The sequence below is a fragment of the Panthera onca genome, chromosome E1 (genome assembly GCF_046562875.1).
Source record: "Panthera onca isolate mPanOnc1 chromosome E1, mPanOnc1 haplotype 2, whole genome shotgun sequence".
In the NCBI taxonomy this organism is placed as follows: domain Eukaryota; kingdom Metazoa; phylum Chordata; class Mammalia; order Carnivora; family Felidae; genus Panthera; species Panthera onca.
Genome location: NC_138352.1, coordinates 44,598,541 through 44,625,983, shown reverse-complemented (window position 1 = coordinate 44,625,983; position 27,443 = coordinate 44,598,541). Strand labels below are relative to the sequence as shown.

Here is a 27,443-nt window from a genome sequence, read left to right as displayed (position 1 = left end):
ATACATATTTTTTTCCATTGGCTGCACGCTCATCTCTACTTTCAATTTCATTGATAGGGCTCCGCAGAGAAGAGACTGCGATTGGTATAATCGGAATAAGAGCCAACCAATTACACAAAAGCTTCCACAAACAGCAGAAGGAACCTGTCACACCTTCTTAGGTCTCCTGCTTCCCCTCCCCTTCGCTCCCGCCTTCCACTTATTCATACAAGAAGCGCCTCAGCTTTCATTGGCCAGTGCGTGGTGACATCTTAACCAATCACAAACCAGACTGTGCTCCTACAGTACCCAGAGCGCGAATCGTGAAGAGACCTTGGCTACGATTGGTCCCTGCGTGATAAGGTTTTAATTTTGAATTGTTCTACATGGCGAGGGAGAGGCCACTACCCGGACTCCATCTAATCCCGAGCTCTTAGACTAGTAAGTGCAGGGAGATCTTCCTTCGGTAGCTGGGCCTGTTGCTGCTTGTGTTCTTACAATTTACGGAGGTGGGCATTTTGGCTGTACTTGGGGAGATACAGCCGGGAAGAGGACGTTTGAGGGTGGGTAAGAAGTGCTCGGCTTGGCTCCATCCTAACCATACTTGCATTTAATTAACGCTCTGCAAAATATGTTTTGGAGCAAAGCGTCAACCTTCTTTTTGCACCTTCCTTTAGATCTTGCTGTTCACTGTTGTCCGGAGACCAACAGTATCTGCATAACTTGGGCGCTTGTTAACAATGCAAATTATCGGGCTCCACCCAGACCCACTGAATCAAAATATGCATTTTAACAAGATCCCCCACCCCTAGTGATTCTTATGCACGTTAAAGTTTGAGAATGTACATTTCTTTTTTTTTTTTTTTTTTAATGTACATTTCTTGATAGCGAGTATTACTATGTTCCTTGATAAGCTCTTAATGTTGTCTAACGTTTTGTGAGAGTGTCAATTTTAAAAGTGTGCCCTGTTTGTTTGTGCCTAATAATACTGTGCTGGCTACATTTTAGGGAGCTGCAATCTCGGTAGAGAAACAAGACAAAAACTAAAAAAGCAATGTTGCACAGTGTAAAACAAAATTTAATACAACCAAGTACCAGAAATAGCCCTATGAATGTTCAAGAGTAATGAACTGGTAAAGGAAATTGATAAATTGAATGAAAGCTGCTTACGGAAAAGTGTAAGAAACCTCCATAAAAATGTGTTTTTATGAAGAGGGTAAAGAAATGCAATTTTTATTTTCGTTGCTGTCACAGTTTTGGAAGTACCCCCTGACCAAAAGCACTTCTCGTATCATAGGATGAAGGTTTTTTTGTGGTTTTTTTGTGTTTTTTTTTTTAAATTTTTTTTTTTTTCTGACGTTTATTTATTTTTGAGACAGAGAGAGACAGAGCATGAACGGGGGAGGGTCAGAGAGAGAGGGAGACACAGAATCTGAAACAGGCTCCAGGCTCTGAGCTGTCAGCACAGAGCCCGATGCGGGGCTCCAACTCACAGACTGTGAGATCATGACCTGAGCCGAAGTCAGACGCTTAACAGACTGAGCCACCCAGGCGCCCCTAGGATGAAGTTTTAATAGAAGCAGCAGTGCCAACTCCTGCAGAATACTATAATTCTTAGCCTATTATTTATTTCACCTTCCTACTGGAAATAGTTTTGGAGCCATCCTTTAACCATATATAGGAGTGGCATGATTTGAAGAACTTAAAAACCTCCCTCACTGAGAGATTTTTCAAAATTTAATTGTATTAAAGCATATTCCTTAACTAAAAAAGAGACCACTTGTTAGCAAACACTTAGCAGGAATGATTTATTTCATTCATTTGTTGAAATTATTTAGTGCCTGCTGCATTCTTGGTCCTGGGGAAACAAAGTTGAGTAAAATTTATCCTAACCTTAAAAAGCTCACAGTCCAGCTGGGTGGCAAGCATGCAAACACAAATTACAATGCAATATAATAAATGCTATAATAAGAATGTGTATAAAATGCTATGGAAGCAGAAAAGAGATGACATTTTCAGCCAGTATAAATTCCTTACGGATAGAGACTATGTTGGCCTTGTTTGGAATTGTATCCCAACACCTACCACACCTACCTACCATGGTGGATTATCAGCACTCAACAAATATCTGTGAGTAAAAATAACAGCATCTTGAAGGTTATATAAGTTGACTTGAAGGAGGATACCCCAAGCAGGGGGAAAGGCTATAGAAAGTATATTATAGAAAGTATTTGGTGTTTGCCATACCTGAAGTACAAACTGTTTCCTAATCACTAGAAGAGATGAGGCTGCAAAGGGCCATCAGACTAAGCGCACTGGGAGGGGCGCTTAGGTGGTTCAGTCAGTTAAGCGACCAGCACTTCATCTCAGCTCAGGTCTTTTTTTTTTTTTTTTCTTTTTTTAGTTTATTTCTTTATTTTGAGAGAGAGAGAGAGCACGTGAGGAGCAGAGAGAGAATCCCAAGCAGACCTCACAGTGTCAGCACAGAGCCCAATGCAAGGCTTGAACTCAAGAACGGTAAGATCACCACCTGAGACAAAACCAGAAGTGTGTCCTTCACCTGAATGAGCCACCCAGAGCCCCCTCAGCTCAGGTTTTTATCTCAAGGTCATGAGTTCAAAGCCCGCTTTGGGCTCTACACTGGGCAAGAAGCCTACCTAAAAAAGGAGGGGGTGGGCAGGGCCCCTGGGTGGCTCAGTTGGTTAGGCATCCGACTTCAGCTTAGGTCAGGATCTCATGGTTAGTGAGTTCCAGCCCTGCATGGGGCTCTGTGCTGACAGCTCAGACTCTGGAGCCTGCTTTGGATTCTGTGTCTCCCTCTCTCTCTGTGTCTCTACCCAGCTCACACACAGTCTCTCTCTCTCTCTCTCTCTCTCTCTCTCTCTTAAAAACGAATAAATTTTAAACAAATTTTTTTTTTACTAAAAAAAAGGGATGGGGGCGCCAGGGTGGCTCAAGTCAGTTAAGCATCCGATTTCAGCTCAGGTCATGCTCTCACAGTAGATGGGTTTGAGCCCCTCATCAGGCTCTGTGCTGAGAGCTCAGAGCCTGGAGCCTGCTTCAGATTCTGTGTCTCCTCTCTGCTCCTTCCCGCTTGCACTCTGTCTCTCTCTGCCTCTCAAAAATAAACAAAAATGTTTAAAAATTAAAAAAAAAGATAACAGATAACAATTAGCAAATTTAGGTGAATAGTATATGAGTATATTTTTCCAGAATAAATATGATCTTTTATTTTTTCTTTTTATATTTTCAATTTATTTTTTTATTGAAGTATAGTTGGCACACAATGTTACATTTGTTTCAGGTGCTGACATATGCATATTAATTATACTATCATAAATTTGTCAGGGTTTGAAATTTTTCAAAATAAAAAAAGTAAGAGAAAATAGACTACAGCAAAAATCTAAAATGGGAAAGATGGCAAAAGCAACTGAATTTAGAAGACAGAAAGAGGAAGGACAGGATGAATGAATCACATAAATATTTCAAATTCATGTATATAAGTATATATTATACATATTATATATTTTATTCTATAATGGATCTCATTTCCTCATCCACCTTTTTTTTGTGGGTGGTAGTACATATTGTTTTTAATCAACCTTAAAGTCTTTTCAAAACAAGGCAGGTAAAAAGGAAGGAATAGTAGTTTTCAATAAAAAAGTAGGAAAAATGCTTTGAGTAATCTTAAAAAAAAAATGAGCTTCTATCTAGTGTTAGTAGTTGGAATCCTGCTTAGTCCAGCAAAAAGAATTTGTATGTCTCATTACTTTTCTGGAAAGGGACAAGTATATGTGTTTTAACCTAGGAAGACTGTTGCAGATTATTTCAGGCAATTATCCTCTACAGAACATCTACTAATGCTTTTATTAAAGCAATGATAATAAAACAAACTTTAGCATGAGTTCTGTGTCTTGTTTGATTTAGGAATTCTTTAACTTTCATTTTTTAAAAGAACAGTTATCACTTTTGAATGGAACACTAATCTAGGAATTATCTCAGACTGAACCTTTTTACCTTGACAGATTTGACATATTCTCTCAATTCTCTGCATGTGCCAATTACTGTGTTTAATTAAAAGGTTATTAGAGTAACAATGACTCAGAGCCCAGGGGACACACACACACACACACACACACACACACACACACAGAAGAGAAAGGAGAAAATATGATTTAGTTCCTAGATTTTTTTTTCATTGAAAAATTATCTCCAAAATGACATACATCAGCCTATATAGGACTCTTTAGAAATTTGAATGAATGGGCATTGGTAAAACCACCAGAAAAGGGCTAGAAAGAGATGGCTCAGTTTCAGAATGGTGGTACTCTATTTTTCTAGCTAATAATATACACCAGAGGGGAGCCTGGGTGGCTCAGTCGGTTAAGCAGCCAACTTTGGCTCAGGTCATTATTTCATGGTTGGTGGGTTAGAGGCCTGCTTCGGGCTCTGTGCTAACAGCTCAGAGCCCAGAGTCTGCTTCGGATTCTGTGTCTCCCTCTCTTTGTCCCTCACCTGTTCATGCTCTCTTCTCCGTCTCTCAAAAATAAATAAACATTAAAAACATTTTTGGCAGGGGGGCACCTGGGTGGCTCAGTCAGTTAAGCGTCCAGCTTCCACTTAGGTCATGATCACATAATTTGTAGGTTCAAGCCCCACATCAGGCTCAGTGCTGACAGCTCAGAGACTTGGGTCTGCTTTAGATTCTGTTTCCCTCTCTCTTTGTCCCTCCCCACTTGCACTCTCTTTGTCTCTCAAAAATAAATAAACATTAAATTTTCTTTAATTTTTTAATACAAATATAATATATACCAGAGATTAACTGTCGAATGCAAGACTTATTATAGTTAGAAACAAATAGCAGTCCTCTAAATCATCTCTTTATAATCCTGACTCCCACTTGCCAAAGGCAATTACTATCCATTCTTATAATTATTTCTGTTGTTTACCTCCATGATTCTAAAAGACATGCTTACTATTTTTCTTCCTTTTTTCTTTCCTTCCTTCCTTCTTTCCTATTTTCCTTCCTTCCTTCTTTCCTTCCTTCCTTCCTTCCTTCCTTTCCTTCTTTCTCTTCAGTATTAAACACTTATATAAATTAGAAAACTACTGATTTCCACTTTCTCTCCTATCTTCACAATATACCTATACCGTGTTTTTGGCTAAATAAACAATCAGTGGCTTTGCTACTAAATACTGTGTAATAGCTGAACATATAAGTGTTACTATGATTACATTTTTTTCTTTTAAAACTGTTTTCCTACTTATTTTTAAATGCTTTTTTAAAAGCATTTATCAATAATTTGGCCCCAATTTTACAGAAGAACAGTAAACTCAGCTCAGAAAGGTCAATACACTAGGTAATTTATTGATTTCCCTTTTTTTTCCTTAGAGACAATGTTACTGAAGCCTGCTATCGGTCTTGCTCACTTCACTGGCTGTGGGTGCTCTAAGACAGGAATTAGCAAACTACAGTTTTTGTAGATCCCATGAGCTAAGAATGTTTTTTTTACAATTTGTAATAGTTGAAGAAAAATCAAAAGAAGAATATTTTGTGACACCTGAAAATTATATGAAATTCACATTTCAGTGGCAATAAATAAAATTTATTGAAAAAATTTATTGGTACACAGCCATACTCATTTGTTTTAAGTACTGTCCATAGCTGTTTGGATGCTACAGTGGCAGAGTTGAGTGGTTATGGTAGAGACCAGGTGGCTTACAAAGCGCAAAATATTTATTATCTGGCCCTTTACAGAAAAGGTTTGCTGACTCCTGCCCTAGTCCTGCTTCAAAGCTGTCTTCCAATGACTTCTGGCCACTATTACCCTGGAAATTGCCACTGTTTATCTTAATGCTGTCCTCACACTTGACTAAAAGTGTGACCAGTTATAAAATTCCAGGATGGAAAACATTTCCTTCAGAAGTGTGGCTGTTGAAGTCTGATGCCATTCTATTCTCAGACCTCTGTATCTATACTGTTTTTTTATCTCATGAAGCCTTTAATTTTTTTTTTTTTTTTTAATGTTTATTTCTGAAGGGGAGAGAGACAGCGTGAGTGGAGGAGGGGCAGAGAGAGAGAGACACACACACACACACACACACAGAATCTGAAGCAGGCTCCAGGCTCTGAGCTGTCAGCACAGAGTCCGACACCGGGCTCGAACTCACAAACTATGAGATCGTGACCTGAGCTGAAGTCAGATGCTCAGCCGCTCAACCAGCTGAGCCACCCAGGCGCCCCTCATGAAGCCTTTAGAATCTCCTCTTTATTTTTGTGATGATATGCCTCAGTGTGGATCTTCTTTTGTTATACTGAATGGACCATTTCAAACAGAAAATTCAAGTCTTTCAGTTCTAGGGAATATTTCTGTATTGTTTATTTGATAAAATTCTCTCCATTCCTCTGTTCTCTCCTAACACTTTTATCTTCCAACTGTTGTATTACATTTTTAAAATTTCTACTGCTTTTAATTTTTAAGAGTTTTTTTCATCCTTCTTGTTTCATGAATACAGTTTCTCTCTTTCTTTTTTTTTTTTTAAGTTTATTTATTTATTTGGAGAGAGAGAGGCAGAGGGAGAGAGAATCCCAAGCAAGCTCCATGCTGTCAGTGCAGAGCCCAACGCCAGTCTCAATCTCATGAACCATGAGATCATGACTAGAGCCGAAATCAAGAGTCAGACACTTAACTGACTGAGCCACCCAGGTGTCCCTGCAATATCCCACTTTCTGAAAATTTTTAAGTTTTCTTCTGCTTCCTATATTCTTTCCATTTCCTCTGAAATGGAAATACTTTTATTTCCCCTCTGTTTATTTTGGTCTTTGTCTTTCATGTTAGAGACTTTCCTAAAGTGATTCATGATCTTTGGCTATTATATGTCAGAGGAAGTCACAAAAAAAAAAAAAAAAAAAAATTGGAAGCTCAAAGTACAGTAGGTGGATATTATCAACTTGTGTGATACCACAGTGGGTAAATGATCAACCACTTAGCCATTTGGGGGAGACCCTAAATGTCAGTATCTGTAGGTCCCTTTTTGGGGGTAGCCAATTTCCCCGGAGAGGAATCTTCTTACCTCCTGCAAGGGAAATGAAAGGTATGAGGGTTTGAGTCATGAAATTAAAATCAGTGGCCTGTGTTCTGGGAGCTGAGCTGAGGAAGGGAATTAAAAGTCTCACTTTTGGGGCGCCTGGGTGGCTCAGTCAGTTAAACATCTGACTTCAGCTCAGGTCACGATCTCACAGTCTGTGAGTTCGAGCCCCGCGTCAGGCTCTGGGCTGATGGCTCAGAGCCTGGAGCCTGCTTCCGATTCTGTGTCTCCCTCTCTCTCTGCCCCTCCCCCGTTCATGCTCTGTCTCTCTCTGTCCCAAAAATAAATAAACGTTAAAAAAAAAAAATTTTTTTTTTTTTAAAAAGTCTCATTTTTGAGTTCAGGATTGTCCCCTACCTGCTGTATGATGATACACACATGACTCTGCTATTGCTATGGCTGATGGCCCACAATTCAACACCCCTACGGTTCAACTTCTCCAGAGAATAAACCTATCCATCTTTACAGGAGAGAACATAAATGCCAGGAGCTGCCTGGCTACCAGGACTGGGAGACAGACTCCAGAGGCCTATCCAATCCTTATAATGACTTAATTAAACCTATTTTAACCCCACCCTACACTTTAAAAGGTGCTAAGTACCTTCAAGTCCAGAATCTTCTTAAAGTTTCTACAAATTATCTTGCTTCCAGTTGGCTTCCCTACCACCGGCCGTCAAGCCTCACCTCTCTTCTACTCTGCCAAGTCATTTACCATTCATCCATCTCCTTTCCATTTTCCATAATTTAGTCAACATTCATCATCTGTGATAGTCTGTTCCCATTCTTTGCTTCATGGGTTTATAATTTTTTTTTTTTATTTCTTTACTGACTTTTTGTTTTTTTTAAGATTTTATTTTTAAGTAACCTCTACACCCGACGTGAGGCTTGAAATTCTGACCCTGAGATCAATCATCATATGCTCAACTTACTGAGCCAGCCAGGTACCCCTATAATGTTCTTTCTTGTAAATTTCATATACAGCTGATTTTCAGAGAATACTATTGTTGATTTTTACTGATTTCTTGTATCTGTAGCCAACCTATGGTTGCAATTTATAAACAAGTATAGTCCTAATAGGAATGTCAGTTGATATTTTCATTTATTATTCTATAGAATAAGATAAAGTGAAACACAAAGATTTCTTTGGAACTTCAGTTGTATAAGCAACTTTGATGAATCAAATACTAGTTTTCAAATACTGGAACATTTCTCAATTTTTTAATGCTATTCACAATATAACAATTACAGACAAGATATAATTTTAAATTTAATCTGCATTATTAACATTTTCTTTATCACTTTCTTAACAATCAACAACATAATGAATCAAGCCCTGATTTGTAATGTTGTTGTTTTTTAAAAAATTTTAATGTTTATTTTTGAGGTGGGGGTGGCGGGGGGTGGGGGAAGAATCAGAGAGAGGGAGACAGGATCCAAAGCAGCTCTGCACTGACAAGAGAGAGCCTTATATGGGGCTGTAACTCACAAACCTTGAGATCATGGCCTGACCTGAGCCTAAATTGGTTGCTTAACTGACTGAGCCACCCAGGTGTCCCTGTAGTGTTTTTTAATATTCGTTGTGTAAATACTCCCATCATAGGCAATTTCAGGTTTTCAGTATGAAGTCATTGAATATGGGGTTGGACAGAAATGAACGTTCTATAGCATTTTCACTATATAGATACAATAAGGTAAATAACCTCAAAAGCATAGATAATAGTAAAATCATTAGAAAGTGATGAGTTTTGCATCATATTTATTACCATTTTAAATATAAATTATATAATTATAAGATTATATAACTTAATTTTAATGGTGGATGTGTTTAACAACTAACTCACAGATTTCCTGAAACGGTAACAGTTGATGCCAATCCCAGCACACCACTGGAGTGGAGATAAAGGTATAGAGCCAAGTTTAAATGAGAATGTCCAGCTCCTTTCTTTAAAATCTATTTTTATAACTAAGGGATTGGTGAGAATAAGGGAAAAAAGAGGCAGGAGGCCAGTTCTCTGTGTCAGTGTGATGTCTAACAAAAGACATCAAAGGGAGAGAGGGAACAGAAGGGGGAGGGCTGTGTAGAGGAGGGCAGATAGAAAACAAGGAAGAGGAGTTTACCATGGAAGTCTCAGGTTCTGGGGATTTCAACCAGTGAACTCTGCACCTTAGAGAGAGGTTCCCAGTGACATTTCTCCATAGAAAGTTGTGGGCATGAGTTTGATGAGGTTTAATCTTCTTTTCAGGCAACCACAAGATTGCCGCTTCCTCTGAGGCTTCCCTAAACTTCTTCATTCAGAGTATTTTGGTTTTGTGTTATTTTAAGTTTGTTTAGAAAAAATCAATCAATCCTTTAGCCATCCTTTGTATTTAACAATCCTTGCTTGGCCTTCTTTTATTATTTCAGCAGGAAGGAGAAGTGATATAATAAAGGTGAAGTCAGCTAAGTATTTTTCAGTGTGTCTCCCAAGCCTCTAAGAACAATTAAGGAAACACTGTTAGTTTGAGCCCTGGCATCAATTCAATTAAGATGCTATAAGGAAACTTTACTCCTGGAAGAGCTGTTGATAATATGCACTGTCACCCATTGCCATTAGGGGTGCCCTCTGAAAGTCCAAAGCTCTTAGAACTACAGTAAGCCGCTTCTGGGTTTTTACAATCCACAGCGGGTAAAAGGCTGGGTTTCTTCAACCAGTGCAATCTGAGAGCTGAGCAAGCCTAGAACTGCATACCAATTATTGAAAGGTTACTGGGTGAACAAAAGTGGAATGAATGTGTATTTTAAAGGCCAATTGTTCCTATTCAAATGTAAGTTTGAAAGGAAGGAGGCCCAGCCCTTGAGACCATTTTTATTTCTGCTACTTGAATAAAGACATCTTTGTTCTTCAGGTAGCAACAACTGAAACCAGCAAAGCCCTTCTTCTCATCAAACTAGCTCTGACTTAATTTTCCTCAGAAAAGAATCTAGATTAAAATCTACCACTAGATGGTGTTTTAAAATGCTTTAAAATAAATGTTTTGAAGCACCCATGTCTTAGATTTGGGCTAACTTATTACATTGTATATCTCCTATTTAATCTACTGTTGCATGATAGAGTGTTAGAAAGAACATGGTCTTTGTAGACTTACTTATATACTGCTTTACATTGGGCAAATCATCTAATCTTTCTATGTCTCAGTTTACTTTTTTTTTTTTTAATTTTTTTTTAACGTTTATTTATTTGTGAGACAGAGAGAGACAGAGCATGAACAGGGGAGGGTCAGAGAGAGGGAGACACAGAATCAGAAATAGGCTCCAAGGCTCTGAGCTGTCAGCACAGAGCCCGATGCGGGGCTCGAACTCACAGACCATGAGATCATGACCTGAGCCGAAGTCGGACGCTTAACCGACTGAGCCACCCAGGCGCCCCTGTCTCAGTTTACTTTTATGTAAAAATAGGAATAAAAATCATCTTCCCCAGGGATAAAATCTTGCAGGATTTATTCAGTGAAGAGTCACTGAAAAAATGTATGTGAAGGTGCATAAAAGTAAGTGGACATTCAATGGTTAAATTTGTCTCTTCCACTACCTACTCTACCTATCACAGTGGATGCTCAGTAAATGTTACTGGTAAAGAATCTTCTTTTAATACCAACTAGAGCCGTTTTCTCTGTTATATAAGAAAGGGAAATACACTTGACTTAATGAAGAAAAGCAAGACAAGCAAAACAAAATTAGAGAGTAATATAATGCCAAAGCTGAGTCTCTCTAAAGATACTTCAAATCTGGGTTTAAATTTTTCTTCACTTCAGGGGACTTCCAGGATGCTAGTAGCAATGTATTTCCTAACGATGGTGGTTGGTTACAAGGATGGGTTCACTTTGTGATAATTCATTGAACTGTACTGTTAAGATTTGTGCATTTTCTATATGTATATATAATTCTAAAATAAAAAATGTAAAAAAATTTTTTCTCTACAGAAATCATGCCCAAGTTCAAGCAACGAAGAAGAAAGCTAAAAGCCAAAGCCAAAAGATTATTCAAAAAAAGAGAAGTCTCTCACTTTCAGCCCAAGCTAATTATACCTCCTCCTCAGCTACCCTCACCAGAAAGGTAAGGTTTAAATAAAGAACAGAGGGGCGCCTGGGTGGCTCAGTCGGTTAGGCGTCTGGCTTCGGCTCAGGTCACGATCTCACGGTCCGTGAGTTCAAGCCCCGCGTCGGGCTCTGGGCTGATGGCTCGGAGCCTGGAGCCTGCTTCCGATTCTGTGTCTCCCTCTCTCTCTCTCTGCCCCTCCCCTGTTCATGCTCTGTCTCTCTCTGTCTCAAAAATAAATAAACGTTAAAAAAAAAAAAATTAAAAAAGAAAGAAAGAAAGAAAGAACAGAAAAAATATTAAAAATCTAATCTATTAAGGATAGGGTTGATGTTGAAAATGTTGGGGTTCAGATCCAATGGCCAAGAAAGAATTCTTGAGACCTCTTAAGTGCAAAAAGATGGCTTAATTAAAGCACAGGGACAGGACCCATGGGCAGAAAGAGCTGCACTGAGGTTGTGTTGGGTGACAGATTGTATACTTTCAAGTGGGGAGGGAGTTAGGGATAGCATAAGTCTCTAAGGAATTTGGAGGCAAGGTTTCCAGGACCTTGAGGGGCTAGCTGCTGTTAGGATAAAGTCATTTACTAACTGTCTAGTAAAACCTTAGTCGTGAGACCTTTAGATGTTTATCGGTGGGCAATATGTTTGGAGAATGATTGCTAACATATATCTTGGGGGAGTAGAGATAAAGGAAGTTTCCAAAGGGATTTTCATATGCTAAAGAAGATTTATAGGATCCTGGGAGGTCAGGATAATATTAAGCTAAAATTGCTTTTTGCCCAAAGTGTCAATATCGAAGCAGCTGAGCTCCCAGAGAAAGGTCACTGTATTTCAAGAACTTGTCAATGGGCTGTAGGCAAGATGAAAATCTAATTTTTCATTTGCCTTTGTTTCCCATATCAGAATTACCAGATTTAGCAAATAAAAACACAAAATGCCCAATTAAATTTGAATTTCAGATAAACAATAATTTTTTTAATATTGTACCATGCAACATTTGCAATATACTTATATTACAAAATTATTCATCCTTCATCTGAAATAAAATTTTCACTGAGCATCCTGGATTTTATGTGGTGAACATAGTTCAAGAGTAAAAATCACAGAATTGTATTGGAGATGCACAGATTGACTATTTTCTTCTTCCCTAGTCAATTTAATTGTATAAATCTGCTAAGTGATGAAAGAGGGGTATAGGACTAGAATTTAAATCTTAGTTTTGGTTTGGTCAATTATTCTCTGGGACTTAGGTTTAGATGTGCTATTGAAAGAGGCTCTTAAGTCATAGGAATCCTAGGATACTGAGTTTCAAAATAAAATACTTTATATATTTTGTTGTTATAACTCTCTTTACAGAAAAAATTTTTAAATAAACAGGCCCTCAAAAAGCGTTAATCATGATATTATCCTAACTCTTCTCTATCTCTCTTGAATATTAAAAACAGCCCCTAGCTGGTCTTCCTGCTTCTGCCCTTGCCCTCTGCAGCATATTTCAACACAGTAGTCAGAGTGAGTCTGTTAAAAATCATGTCAAATTGCCCCTCTGCTTAAAACTCTCCAGCGGCTTTTCCTGGCTTAGTTGGAAGAGCATGTGACTCTTGATCTTGGGGTCCTGAGTGCAAGCCCCATCTTAGACATAGAGATTACATTTCATTAAATCATATGTACATACATACAAATATACATACTCTCCAATGTCTTCCTCTCTCAGAGTAAAAATTAAAATCCTTTGTTTGACCTACTAGGCCTTTATGATCTGACTTTGACATTATCTCCTAATCCCCTACCTTCAGTTTCTCCACCCTAGTCATCCTGGCCTCCTTGCTGTTCCCTAGACACCTCAGACAAGCTGCCATCTCAGGACCTTTGCCCTTACTCTTACCCTTGCCTGGAATGCTCTTCTCCCAGATATTTGTATTGCTGACTTCTCCAATTTTTTTTTTAATTTTTAAAAAAATGTTTATTTATCTTTGAGAGAGACAGAGACAGAACGCGAGTGGGTTAGGGGCAGAGAGAGAGAGGGAGACGCAGAATCCAGGCTCTGAGCTGTCAGCACAGAGCCCAACGCAGGGCTCGAACCCACAAACCGCAAGATCATGACCTGAGCCAAAGTCAGACGCTCAACTGACTGAGCCACCCAGGCGCCCCTCCAATTTTTTTTTTTTTTTTTTTTTTTTTTTTTTTTTTTTTTTTAAGTAGGCTCCATGCCCAAAGTGGGGCTTGAACTCATGACCATTGATCCATTGATCAAGAGTCGCATGCTCAGGGCACCTGGGTGGCTCAGTTGGCTCAGCGGCCGACTCTTGGTTTCAGCTCAGGTCATGATCTCATGGTTTGTGAGATCAAGCCCTGTGTCAGGCTCCCTAATGACAGCTGACAGCTCCTAGCTTGCTGGGGATTCTCCCTCTCCTCTCTCTCTCAAAATAAATAAATAAAGTAAAAAAAAAAAACAGAGTTGCATGCTCTGCCACTGATCCAGCCAGACACCCGTGTTGCTAGCTTCTTTACTTTGTTAAGGTTTTTTTTCTCAAAAGTCACCTTCTCAGTGAGACTTCAATGCCCACCCTACCTACAATTTCACCTCCACCCGATGTTTCTCTCTTGATATATCCTTTTCCTTACAGTATTCACTAAATAGCAACCCATATGTATTATTTACTTACTTTTACCTTTCTTTCATGACATGTAAGTTCAGTGAGGGCAGGGTTTCTATCTATTTTGTTCATTACTGAATTCCTGATGCCTCTCTCTTTTTTTTTTTAATGTGTATTTATTTTTGAAAGAGAGAGACAGACCATGAGCAGGGAAGGGGCGGAGAGAGAGAGGGAGACACAGAATTTGAAGCAGGCCCCAGGCTCTGAGCTGTCAGCATAGAGCCTGATGCAGGGCTTGAACTCATGAAACATGATGAACCATGAGATCATGACCTGAGCTGAAGTCGGACACTTAACCGACTGAACCCCCAGGTGTCCCCCCGATGATGCCTCTTTATTTGCTATTTATTTTATTTATTACAATCTATTTGCTTTACAAAATAATTTGTGGATCTCAAAACTCTAGAATTTAATGCAGAATTTGGCTTTAGGTAGGTGGGCTCTGCTCCTGAGTCATATTATATAAAACTAGCTTGTTCTTTAACCAGAAGCTGTTACTCCAACTCAGGAGTTTTTTATTTGTTTGGTTTTGTTTTTCCTACAGAGTGGTTACTCCTTCAGCAGATATACCCCTTAGCAGAAGCTGGCTAAGATCATCCTGGAACTTCAAATTTCCCAATATCAAAGATACAGTAAAACTTTGGACAAATAGAGTGTGGTCTATATACAACTGGTGCCAGAACTGCATGGCCCAGGTATGGGTTTGACATACCTATTTTCAGCAATATGGTTTTTCTACATATTTGGTGTGTATGTTCACATGTGTGTATGCTCAGGTCAGCACAACACTCAGGCCAAGCTCAGGTAAGATGAAATTATGAGGTCACGTATGCCTTTGCTTCTGTAAAACATACATCAAACCACTTTCTTGTCTCTTTTTTCCTGTCTTTATCATGCTGCTTATAGAATTCAGCCTTGTTTATTTTTTTAATTTCAGAGTTTAGAAGTGTTGAAAGACACCATCTTTCCATCCCGTTTCTGCCACCGAGAACTTCACAGTCTGAAACAACGGTTTTGCATTTTAGAAAATCAATTATGCAAGCTCCAGGAAACTCTGAAGGTTGGTATTGGGTTTTGTTTTGTTTTATTTTGTTTTTAAGTTCTATTTATTTATTTTGAGAGAGAGAGAGAGCAGGGGAGGGGCAGAGAGAGAGGGAGAAAGGGAAAATCCCAAGCAGGCTCCATGCTGTCAGTACAGAGCCTGATGTGGGGCTCGAACCCACAAACCATGATACCATGACCTGAGCTGAAATCAAGACTCAGCCACTTAATCGACTGAGCCACCCAGGGGCCCCTGAAGGTTGGTACTGTTAAATAAAAAAGCAATCCAGAATTAGGGAAGGAGGGCAGGCGTTATCCCCCATAGAAATTCCATTATGCTTTTACCAGAAGGAGAGATGGGTATAAGTAAGTGCTAATCTTGGGCCTGTTTGTCCTCAGATCCATTCCTTAGGCTTCAAGACTCTGTTCTGTACTGCAGGGGGCTAACCGCACAGGCTGTATTTCCCGAGCTCCATGTCACCTGGTTCCTGGTTGTGCTGGGCTAATGGGAGACATTGATGAGAGACTAGAGCTGGAGGGGAGGTGGGGTGTTTTGCCTCTTCATTCTCTGCACTGGGCAATTTCTCCAGTGATGGTTGATGTTGTCTCTCTCACTCTAGCTTGCTCCAGGTAAGTCTACCTGTTTCTTGATTCTCTGGATTAACCCACCTCCAGAGATCTGGTTATACTGCTCTTCCCTTTGTCCCTCCAGCCTCAGGGTATTCAATGGCTTTCTACTGTTGCTAATCTCTGGGCTGCCTCAGTGTCCCCCGTGTGCTTTTCAGCTCATTCATCATCAGTGTAACCAACTGCCTACATTATATTCTTCCTCTTTTATTTATTTATTTTTATTTATTCCCCCCCCCCCCCCGCTTTTAAATACTCGGGATGATTCTATTTCCTTGACTGATATAGGCAGAAAAAAATTATAAATATCCACTCTCTCCAAACTCTCCTAAGCAAGGCCCTTACTTTCAACATCTAAAACTCAAAAAATAAACATTGCACTTACTGTTTTGGAGTGAAACTTCTGGGATTACAACCCTTCTCCCAGAATTTATACCTCAAAATGAATTAGACAGAGGAAGAAAGGCAAATCACCTCATTCCTCTGGGCCTCAGTTTCCTCAGCTATAAAATGAGGATGATATCATCTATAGCGGGCTGAATTGATGGCCTCCAAAAGATCTGTCCAAGTCTTAATCCCTGGAACCTGTAAATGTTACCTTATTTGAGGAAAAGATCTTTACTCATGTAATTAAATTAAGGACTTTTATTTTTAAGAAATCTCTACACCCAGCATGGGGCTCAAACTCATGATCACAAGATCAAGAGTTGCATACTTTGCCAACTAAGCCAGACAGGCACCCCTTAAGTTAATGATTTGGAGATGAGGAGATCATAAACTGGTATCTGGGTGGACCCTAAATCCAATGATGAATGTCCTTATAAAAGAGATAGAGTAGAGCATGCACAGAGGAAAGGAGGAGCAGTGGGACCACAGGCAGAGATTGGAATGATATAGCCCCAAGCCCAGGAATGGCCCCAGCTACCCAAAACAGGAAGAGGTAAGGAACAGATTCTTCCCTAGAGCATTGGGAGGTAGCACAGCCCTGCTGATGCCTTGATTTTGGAATTCTAGCCTCTAGCACTGAAAAAAATGAATCTCAGGGGCACCTGGCTGGCTCAGTCAGAAGAGCATGCAACTTTTGTTCTCAGGGTTGTGACTTCAATCCCCACATGGGGTGTAGTGATTACTTAAATAAATAAAACTTTAAAACACTGAATTTCAATTGTGTTAAGACACAAAGTTTGTGATAATTCAATACAGCAGCCATAGGAAACTAATTTCATTTGCAAGGGCTGCCATGATAAAGTAGCATGGTCCAGGTGGCCTATATAACAAAAATTTATTTTCTCACAGTTCTAGAGGCCAGAAGTTAACACCAAAGTGTTGGCAGAGTTGGTTTCTTCTTAGGCCTCTCTCTTTTGGCTTGCCTTCTCACTGTGTCCTCAAATGGTCTTTTCTCTGTGCACACACATCCCTGGTGTTTCTCCTGTTTGTTCAAATTTCTTCTTTTTATAAGGACATCTGTCAAATTGGATGAGAGCCCACCCTAATAGCCTCATTTTAACTCAATCACTTCTTTTCTTTTAAGGTGATTTATTTATTTTTGAGAGAGAGAGAGAGACAGAGCAAGAACAGTGGGAGAGGAGCAGAGAGAGGTTCACACAGAATCCGAAGCAGGCTCCAGGCTCCAAGGTGTCAACACAGAGCCTGACATGGGGCTCAAACTCACAAACTGTGAGATCATGACCTGAGCCGAAGTCAGACAGTTAACCCAGTGAGCCACCAGGCACCCCTAACTTAATCATTTTAAAGGCTCTATCTCCAAAGTCATTCTGAGGTACTTGGATTAGGGCTTCAACATATGAGTTGGGAGGGGAGTAGGGGATACGATTCATTCAGCTCATAACATTCATGTTCCATCCACTTGGCCTTTTTATCAGTTCCTTGAGTATACTGTAGTCTTGGCTGCATTAAGTACTTTTGCCTCTGCCAAGAACTTTCTTTCCCCAGACCTTATCTCCCTTGAGACCTGGTAAGTCACAATTCATCCTTGAGATTATGGCTAAATATCACTCCCCAGGTTTCTCACTATTCATGATCACAGCACAATTCACTGTTTTCACTGAAGCATTATTTTGTTTTGTTCTGAGTATGTGTGTGTTTAATGTCTGTCTTCCTTACCAGACTGTCAGCTCCATGATATGACAAACAGAATTCACATTGTACCCATAGTGCCTGGCATATAGCACACACAAAACAAATACATGAATGAATAGATGAATGAATGAGTGAATGAGCTTGTGATAAATGAGAAAACATTATAAAACACATAGTGTGCTGAGAAAGCATTCAGTACATGGTAGCTATTATCTTGATGACTCTGAGCCTCAAGAACAAAATTAATCTGTTATTTATTTGCCAAATGTAATGTTTTCTTACAGGCTATCTTGGAAAATTCTTCCTGCCCAAACTGTGGTCAGACATGTCACATAAGTGGTAAACTTACAAATGTGCCTGCCTGTGCTCCAACCACCCCTGGAGAATCTAGAGCTGTACTTCCTCCCACGCTGCCACAGCCAGCCACCCATCTTCCTCCTCTTCCACCTCCGCCTCCACCCCCTCCACCTCCTCCTCTACCTCCACCTCCACCACCTGTAGCACCTTTGCTGCTCAGAAAATCCAGTCGCACTAAAGCACTTCAGGTAGGAAACAATCCAGTAATGATGTGTTTTGGTCAGTGTATAATGTAGGAGTAAAACAAGGCAGCCTTTAAAAAAAAATTTTTTTTAATGTTTATTTATTTTTGAGAGAGACAGAGTGCAAGTTGGGGCAGGGCAGAGAGAGAGAGGGAGACACAGAATCTGAAGCAGGCTCCAGGCTCTGAGCTGTCAGCACAGAGCCTGATGCGGGGCTCAAACCCACAAACCGTGAGATAACGATATGAGCCCAAGTCTGGCACCTAACCGAACTGAGCCACCCAGGCGCCACCTCTGCCCTTTTTTTTTTTTTTTTTAATTTTTAAAATTTTAAATTCTTTTTAAGCAAGGCAGACTTTTAAGACTAAGCTAAGGCCCTTAAGAGGAAGCCACATTTTTTTTCTGATTCCATATCTTAATTATGTCAATTATGTTTTTAAAAACTCAGACCCATAGGAACTCACAAAAGCTGGATTTAGAAATAAAAGTGATTTTTTTTTTAAGGATAAATGAATGAAACCCAGTAGACTGGAATATTCCTAATGGATTGTCATAATATCTTTTTACCAAACGCAAAGCCACCCTGGGAAACCAAAGTAAGAACAGAAGATGGCTTAGTGAGTAAAGTCAGAATAAAGAGAAGTGATGGATCCTCAAGTATATTGTCATTAGACTGGAAGACCAGTCTCCATTAATTAGTTATCTGCCAAGGGGATCAGAATATTTGTGTATCACTAAGATAAACATGACCCTGTTTTAAAATCTGCTGGATTTTCACTACAGATGCATTTGGTTTAAAATGGCTGAGTTAAATAAATCCAGACCCTATTGTTATGTTTGCCATAATGTATACCTCTCTGACTACACATTCTTGTTCTATGGGAACTGAATCATCTTTTTAGGTAATTCAAGCAAAATTTCACTTTGATTTGAGGAACTCCTTTTTTTTTTTTTTATGTATATTTTTTTATTTATTTTCAGAGAGAGAGAGAGCTCGTGAGCTGGGGAGGGGCAGAGAGAGGGGGAGGGAGAGAATCCCAAGCAGGCTCCACACTGTCAGCATAGAGCCAGAGGTGGGGCTCAATCCCACAAATCATGAGATCATGATCTGAGCTGAAATCAAGAGCTGGATGCTTAACCAACTGAGTCACCGTGGTGCCCCTGAGGAACTCCTTCAACCCCTGTCTTATTATAGTGACTCCTGAGGAAGATGTATAGCTGCAGGGAACTAGCCCATCTCTTATGTACTGTCAAAGCCTTACATTTTGATAAATACTTTGCAATAGCATTAGCATCCATGGGTACTGAAAATGGCATCATTTTTTATTGAATGGAAAGGATTTAATAGGCTCCTAGTGTAAATAAGCATTAATATTTAAATGAGTCTTTAAAAACTTTTTTTTAATGTTTATTTATTTTTGAGAGAAAGAAGGAGACAGAGTGCAAGTGGGGAAGGGCAGAAAAAGAGGAGACACAGAATCCGCAGCAGGTTCCAGGCTCTGAGCTGTCAGCACAGAGCCCGACGCAGGGCTCGAACTCATGACTCATGAGCTGAAGTCGGACACGTAACCAATGGAGCCACCCAGGCGCCCCATTAAATGAGCCTTTAAAAACTAGGTTTGGATTTGTATTTGACTAGATATCCTGGTTACAATCTGAATTGTAACCTCTCTATGTATTTTAAGGCTGGACCATTAAAAAAAGATGGACCCATGCAAATAACAGTTGAAGATCTACTGACTGTGAAATTAAAGAAGACACAGTGTTTTGATGAAAGGAAGAAGGTAAGATGTCACTGACCATACACATGGTCTTTCAGCTTTTAACCTGGTTGTTTCTTTCTGGAAAATAAGCATAAGTCTTATGTATAGAAGCTATTCTGTGGTAAGTATTTGATGTTTTGGGGTTTTTTTGGTTCAGCTAAGACAGCAGAAGAGAGGATTTATTGTACATGTGTTACATTCAGCCACAAATGAAAACAGAATTAGTCCCAAAAGTCACAGTTTCAGAGCAAAGGACCAAAAGACACTATTTTGGTATGAGCAAGGCGAGTCTCTCAAAAGTGGTCACTGCAACCAAATGGTGATGAATGTTCTAGATCCATTGAATCAAGCTCTAGAAAGTAGGCATGCAGTGCAACAATTGGTACCAGCATTCCTGGCCTCTGGCTTTCCTTATGTCTACACCTGTGGCTCCACGGGTGTACAAGCTAGTGGTTTACTTGGACCTCTGCCTCATCTTTCTTCTTTTATGCTTCAGCCAGCACATTTGCTTCTTCCTACACTTGGCTCTTTTGGAGCAGAGGTTTCCATGAGATGAAACCTCAATTTTATCTACCAACCATTAGTCTAAAGAGGTAGAGACATACTCTGAAGTTTTGGGATACAAGTTGAGTAGAATAGTAGATATATCTTACACATACTCAGCATCCAAATATTCATTGTTTCAGCATATTTATATTTTGAATGACATTTTTAAGTGTGTTTTGATACTGTCTCATTTTTTTATTTAAAGCTTGTATCATCACCAAAGACACGGAATCCACTAGTTACTGTCTCTGACCTGCAGCATGTCACCCTGAAACCCAACTCCAAAGTGCTATCAACTCGAGTTACAAATGTCTTAATGTAAGCAACTGTACTGTGTTGTGCTCTACTGTTACTTAAAAGAATGATTTTTTGCTTATCTCTAACTTTAAAAGTTATATATGCTCATTGTAGAAAAATGGAAATCCACAGAAAAGTTTAAAGAAGAAAACAATCATTCAAATAACCGTATGATTAAAGATAGTCACTGTTGGGGCGCCTGGGTGGCTCGTCGGTTAAGTGTCCGACTTCAGCTCAGGTCATGATCTCACGGTCCGTGAGTTCGAGCCCCACGTCAGGCTCTGTGCTGACAGCTCAGAGCCTGGAGCCTGTTTCAGATTCTGTGTCTCCCTCTCTCTCTGCTCCTCCCCTGTTCATGCTCTGTCTCTCTCTGTCTCAAAAATAAATAAACGTTAAAAAAAAAATTAAAAAAAAAAAAAAAAGATAGTCACTGTTAACATATTATTGTTTAGCATTGTAATCTTTGTATAGGTGTCTACTCTATTATTTCCATTTCATGATGCTGTTTATTGTTAAGATACACCATTGATTTAATAGTGGGTTTGTGGGGGAGCACCTGGCTTGCTCAGTTGGTAGAGTGTTACAAGTCTAGATCTCCGGGTCATGAGTTCAAGGCCCATGTTGGGCACAGAAGATTACTAAAAAAAAAAATAGTGGATGGGGGAAAGAAATATTATCAAGAATTTTTTTTATTATTCTTGAATATATTATTCTTGAAATATTATCAAGAATTTTAATTTTTTTTAATGTTTATTCATTTTTAATAGATGGAGACAGAGCACAAGTGGGATAGGGGCAGAGAGAGAGGGAGACACAGAATCTGAAGTAGGCTCCAGGTTCTGAGCTGTCAGCACAGAGCCAGATGGGGTGCTCGAACTCACGAACCATGAGATCATGACCTGAGCTGAAGTTGGACACTTAAATGACCGAGCCACCCAGGTACCCCAAAATATTATCAAGAATTTTAGGAGCAGTCCAATTTCAGAAATAATAAGATATGAAAACTAGTATATCTTAGAATGAATGAAATGTGTGTGTGTGTATGTACTTGTTTGTGTACCTGTATATGATCATATCGTACATACAATTTAAGGCTTTTCCCATTTAATGTGTCAAGAACTTTCCTCATCTCATTAAAAATCAGTTTAAAGTTTTGGGGTTTTTTTTGTTTTGGGTTTTATGTTTTTTAGTTTGTTTATTTGTTTGTTTGTTTATTTAGAAAGAGTTGGAGCTAGTAGGGCAAGGCAGAGAGAGAGAGAAAGAGAATCCCAGGCAGGCTCCATGCTGTCAGCATAGAGGCCGATGTGGGGCTTGATCTAATGAACCATGAGATCATGACCTGAGCTGAAATCAAGAGTCAGACAATCAACCAACTGAGCTACCCAAGCACCCTAAAAATCAGTTTAAATCATCATTTTTGCTTCTTTAATATATGCAGTTCATTATATGTAAGTTTTAAAGATAAACTCCTGTTTTGAGACATTTAGGTTGTTTATGATTTATTTCCACCTCTTCAGTGAACATCCTTGTCCATAATCTGTGTGCATAGCTGAGTTCCTCCCTAAGATGGAATCATAAATGTATAATTACTGAGGCAAGAAGTATTACTTATTAGGACGATTATATTGCCTTATGTTCCTATCAGCATCTACTGCTTTTTTTTTTTTTTTTTTTTTTTTTTTTTTTTGAGTAGTTTCCATTCCCAAAGTGGGCCTTGAACTCACGATCCCAAGATCAAGAGTTACACACTCTACCAACTGAGCCAGCCAGGCGCCCCTCTACTGCTATTTTTTAATGTAACATAGAACTACTTTCTAGGATGTTGCCTGTAGAAATGACTGCTTTGCTTTGGGAAAAATGATAAAATCTGGCAAGCTCTAACTTTTATATTTTTATTTCATCAGTACTCCTGGTAAAAGCCAGATAGATCTGCGGAAACTACTTAGAAAAGTTGACGTAGAGAGGTAATACGCTCTCTTATCTTTATGCTTTCTAATCCACTTGAAAAATTGGCATATAACACAGCTTGTAATATTTTCATTATCTTTGCAGGAGCCCAGGTGGAACCCCACTTACGAATAAAGAAAATATGGATACAGGAACTGGACTGACTCCAGTAATGACCCGGGCCTTGAGGAGAAAGTTTCAGGTAAACCTTTAGGAAAAAAATAAAATTTTTCCTTTTCTTCAAAATCATTTATTTAGAATCATATTCTAAAGGATTTTTTTTTAATTTTTTTAATGTTTATTTATTTTTGAGAGAGAGAGAGAGAGACAGAGCATGAGCAGGGGGAGGGGCAGAGAGAGAGAGGGAGACATAGAATCAGAAGCAGGCTTCAGGCTCTAAGCTGTCAGCACAGAACCCAACACCAGGCTCAAACCTGACACAGGGCTTGAACCCACGAGCTGTGAGATCATGACCTGAGTCAAAGTCAGATGCTTAACCAACTGAGCCACCCAAGAGCCCATCTAAAGGATTTTTATTTATTTATTTTGAGAGAAAGAGAGTGCATGTAAGTGAGTGGGGGAGGGGCAAAGAGGGAGAGAGAGAATCCCAAGCAGGCTCCGCACTGTCAGTGCAGAATCTCACACAGGGCTCAAACCCACGAACCGTGAGATCATGACCTGAGCTGAAATCAAGAGTGGGATGCTTAAGCAACTGAGCCACCCAGGTGCCCCGACTGCTCTTCCATCCTTAAGGTGTGGCTTTTATCCTCATGGTGAAGAATGCCTATACCTCCTGAAGCCTGGTGTCCGCATTCTAGGCAAGATAGGTGAAAGGCAAAGGGCAAAAGGGTGTGCTAGCTAAGCTACTCCTCATCAGAAGGTGCTATCCAGGAACTTCTGACTATATGAAAGAAAGTGGGAAAAGTGGTTTTTAGAGTCTGGCTGCATTGGATTCTGTTAGTGAGGAAGGAGAACTGTGTTGGCCACAGGAACATAATTCATATTATAACTGGGACCTTTTTTTTTTCCCATAGATGGCTCACCCTAGAAGCCCAACTCAAACTCTGCCACTTTCTACAAACAGCTTTGATGAACAAAACTGATGTCAAGTCAGCCTGACTCCGTGTGATGATCCATAAAATACACAGATAAAATCACCCCAATCCTTTTTTTTAATACAGTAGAGTAGGTATAAGTAATTATACTAATATATAATTCCATCTAAAGAATTAAAGTATGTGTGGAGCCCCCATACATACTATGATACAAAGTGAGTATATGGATATTATTTAGTTTGCATGATCAATAAGAGAACAGATAGGAAAATGCAATCCCCAAAGTGATGTTGATCCCAGAATCACCCAATTAGATTGGAGAGGTTGTTCACATTTAACTAGATAACAGATTTGTATTCAATAGGTAGAGTTATGATATTAAAGTAAACTGGTCCCCATTCATCTTCCGTATCCTCAGGTAATTAAAAAGAAAATTATTTCATCCCGTAACGCTAATGCATTCTCTAAGTGATACAGACTTGATCAGTAAAAAAGTCTGATAGTAAACAGAAATCAAATAAATGATTTCTGATCAAATAAATGATTTGTTTTCTGTTTACTATAAACAGTTAAGAGGTAAGACCTTTCCCCGTCCCAACCCAGTTATTTTCCAAAAGGATGTGAAGCAAAATGTCCAATATAACCTTAAAATTTAGAACATATCATTTCTAGCATTTAGAAATGATATCTAGGTAGTTCTATCTGGCTCACTGAAGTCTGAGATATTCCTTTCGTTGATATTTGCTGTCCACATTCATGCAGCTAAATATAAGTTTTACAAGGACCTCAACATGAACCTTGTATTTTCCTCAGTGGCCTGCCAAGGATTATTTGAAGTCCATAGCAGATTCACTTTGAGACCTAATTCCTGTCCTCATCAGCCTATTGTTTCAATACCAGTAATAATGCACACCTCACTGGATTTTTGTTCTTTCCCACCACTCCAGGGTTGCCAGATTTAACAAAAACAAATATATAACAAATTTGAATTTCAGGTAAACAATTAACAACCTTTAAATATACATATGTCCAGGGGCGCCTGAGTGGCTCAGTCGGTTAAGTATCTGACTACAGGTCAGGTCATGATCTCAGCGTTCATGAGTTCGAGCCCTGCATCCGGCTCTGTGCTGACAGCTCGGAACCTGGAGCCTGCTTTGAATTCTGTGTCTCCCTGTCTCTCTGGCCCTCCCCAGCTCATGCTCTGTCTCCCTCTCCCTCTCTCTCTCTCTCAAAAATAAACAAACATTAAAAAATTTTTTTAAATAAATAAATATAAATATGTCCTGTTAAACAATGAATTGTTTATTTTAACATAAGGAAGTCCCAGATATTTCATGGGAGATATTTCTACTACAAAAAGTATTCATCGTTTATCTGAAATTCAGATTTAACTGGGCATTCTATATTTTATCTGGTAACCCTGCAAAGTTGCCAGGTATTTCTGGGAGCCCCCAGCTTGTCAGACATGTCTACTTAGCATTGGACACAACTGTAGCTTCAGCCAGGATCCCCATAATTAATGTATTAAGTATCACAGAGGAAGGGGAACTTTCATTAGGGTGAGTTCCTGTGACTGAAGGTGAGGATTAGCTTTGATGACGATAACCTCCCCTGCAGTTCCAAGAATAATGGTAGCAGCTGCTCATGGATAGGAAACCAGGAGTTTTAGATCGTCCCTGAACTTTGTAGCCTGACAGGGAGCAGCTGCATAGATGATATCCTTGAAATATACCCTGGTTAGCATAGGCTAAAAAAGATATGTTATTTCCCAGAAATGCCTATATTTCTACAGATAAAGATTGCTTTGAGATGCCAAATAGAATGTGTGTCACCAGACTGGAAAGCCAATCTGAGGGTGATGTTTTGTTCTTATGAGACCCATGTTTATGTTTATAACACATTTATAAATGAAAATGAAGCAGGTAATAAAGTTAAGACACATACCTGCTTCTAGTTAGAAAAAAAATCTGCTAGCTACATTTATATTATATAAGAATAAAGGGAATGATCACTGAGAATAAAACATTTGAGTATTTGTAACAAATATTTTATGGGGCATTTATAATGCCTATATTGATAAACCAGCATGTACTGTCTCAATTTAATTGAAATGACTTGATGGGGCACCTGGGTGGCTCAGTCTGTGAGGATCCAACTCTTGATTTCAGCTCAGGTCATGATCCCTGGGTCAGGGGATCACACCCCCTGTCAAGCTTGGCACTGAGCGTGGAGCCTGCTTAAGATTTTCTCTCTGTCCCTCTGCCTCTCTCCCCAGCTTATGCTCTCTCTCTCTCTCTCAAATTAAAAAAAAAATTTTGATGATTTGATTATTCTTGTGGAATAAAGGGTCATAAAAAAATGCTATAGAAATCCTATATAATAAACATTTGTAAAGCTGCTGTTGCCATTGTACCAGTATTAAAATGTGCTCTACCTTGTATCTTTTACTAATTTTTATGACAGGTTTTATTTTGTATCCATATGAGAATCCTATAAATGCTATGGTTTCATTAAACTGTTGCTAATTATATACTTTCAATGCTTATTTTCAGCTGAATAACAATGAGACAATATAAACACCAAGGTACATCTGATTATGTTTTTAAATAAAGAGCAATAAGAAACCTTTGGTTTTTCTCTGTTTAATGGTTTTTACTAGACATATAACACAGAAAAACGCATAAAACATCAATACATAAATTAACGAATCGTAATGCAAATGCTCATATAACCACCAAGAAAGGTACATTATAAATGTCTGTAGAAACCCTGCTTGTCTCCCTCCCCCTAACATAATCCCTCTCTTCAAGAAGAAACTACTGATATGCTTGTTATAATAAATATTTCCATGGGGCATCTGCGTGGTTTAGTCGGTTAAGTATCCAACTCCTGGTTTTGGCTCAGGTCATTATCTCACAGTTTTGTGAGTTGGATCCTGCTTTTGATTCTCTGTCTCCCTCTCTCTCTCCCCCTGCCCCACTCACACTGTCTCTGTCTCTCTCAAAATAAATAAACTTAAAAAAATAATAAAATTAAAAATAATATTTCCTTGTTTTTACCCTCTAAGTATACATCCCTAAATGCTATGGTTTATTTTCCTTGTTTTTGAACTATATAAATAGAATCATACACTATATCTTTTGTTTCTGCCTTCTTTCAATATATTTTTTTAACTTTTTTCTTTAACATTTATTTATTGTTGAGAGACAGAGTGTGAGCAGGGGAGGGGCAGAGAGAGAGGGAGACACAGAATGCGAAGCAGGCTCCAGGCTCTGAGCTGTCAGCACAGAGCCCGACACGGGGCTCGAACCCACAAACTGTGAGATCATGACCTGAGCCGAAGTCAGACGCTCAACAGACTGAGCCACCCAGGTGCCCCTAATCAACATTTATTTTTAAGATTCAACCATGTTACTGTGTAATGCAATAGATCACTTATTTCTGTTGTGTAAATATAGTTATTCATCCTATTGTTAGTGGACATTTGGATTGTTTATAGTTTCTGGCTACTATAAATCATGCATGCCAGTATGAATATTCTTGAACATGTACATATGTGCAAGAATTACTCTAGTGTGTATACCTAAGAGTGGAACTGCTAGATTTTAAAGCATGCCTAGGGGCATCTGGGTGGCTCAGTGGGTTAAGCTTCTGACTTTGGCTCAGGGCATGATATGGTTAGTGAGTTAGAGCCCCACTTTGGGCTCTCTGCTGTCAGCACACAGCCCACTT

At 39.2% G+C, this 27,443-nt stretch overlaps 1 protein-coding gene across 4 annotated transcripts; it reads left to right on the top strand.

The window, feature by feature from the left end:
* Nucleotides 1–117: 117 nt before the first annotated feature.
* PRR11 (proline rich 11) lies at nucleotides 118–26,320 on the top strand. 4 transcript variants are annotated; one of them, XM_060647761.3, is made up of 11 exons: nucleotides 118–420; nucleotides 2,384–2,496; nucleotides 11,026–11,158; nucleotides 14,341–14,491; nucleotides 14,734–14,856; nucleotides 17,849–18,109; nucleotides 19,789–19,887; nucleotides 20,618–20,730; nucleotides 22,614–22,673; nucleotides 22,762–22,858; nucleotides 23,691–26,320. In XM_060647761.3, the coding sequence occupies exons 3-11, from the start codon at nucleotides 11,031–11,033 to the stop codon at nucleotides 23,757–23,759; spliced, it is 1,101 nt and encodes a 366-aa protein (XP_060503744.1). In that variant the 5' UTR covers nucleotides 118–420; nucleotides 2,384–2,496; nucleotides 11,026–11,030; the 3' UTR covers nucleotides 23,760–26,320. The 4 variants fall into 4 exon arrangements, with proteins under 4 accessions (XP_060503744.1, XP_060503743.1, XP_060503741.1 ...); XM_060647758.3 differs by lacking the exons at nucleotides 118–420; nucleotides 2,384–2,496 and adding exons at nucleotides 6,882–6,950; nucleotides 7,916–8,009; XM_060647760.3 differs by lacking the exon at nucleotides 2,384–2,496 and having other exon boundaries at nucleotides 121–420.
* The last annotated feature ends 1,123 nt before the right edge of the window (nucleotides 26,321–27,443 follow it).

What these genes read in the sequence shown, in the direction of transcription:
- PRR11 (XM_060647758.3), top strand. Translation starts at nt 7,985, where the DNA reads ATGCTCAACTTACTGAGCCAGCCAG. An exon ending in CAACTTACTGAGCCAGCCAG is followed by an intron (nt 8,010 to 11,025) that starts GTACCCCTATAA and finishes TTTTCTCTACAG; the next exon opens with AAATCATGCCCAAGTTCAAG. An exon ending in CAGCTACCCTCACCAGAAAG is followed by an intron (nt 11,159 to 14,340) that starts GTAAGGTTTAAA and finishes TTTTTCCTACAG; the next exon opens with AGTGGTTACTCCTTCAGCAG.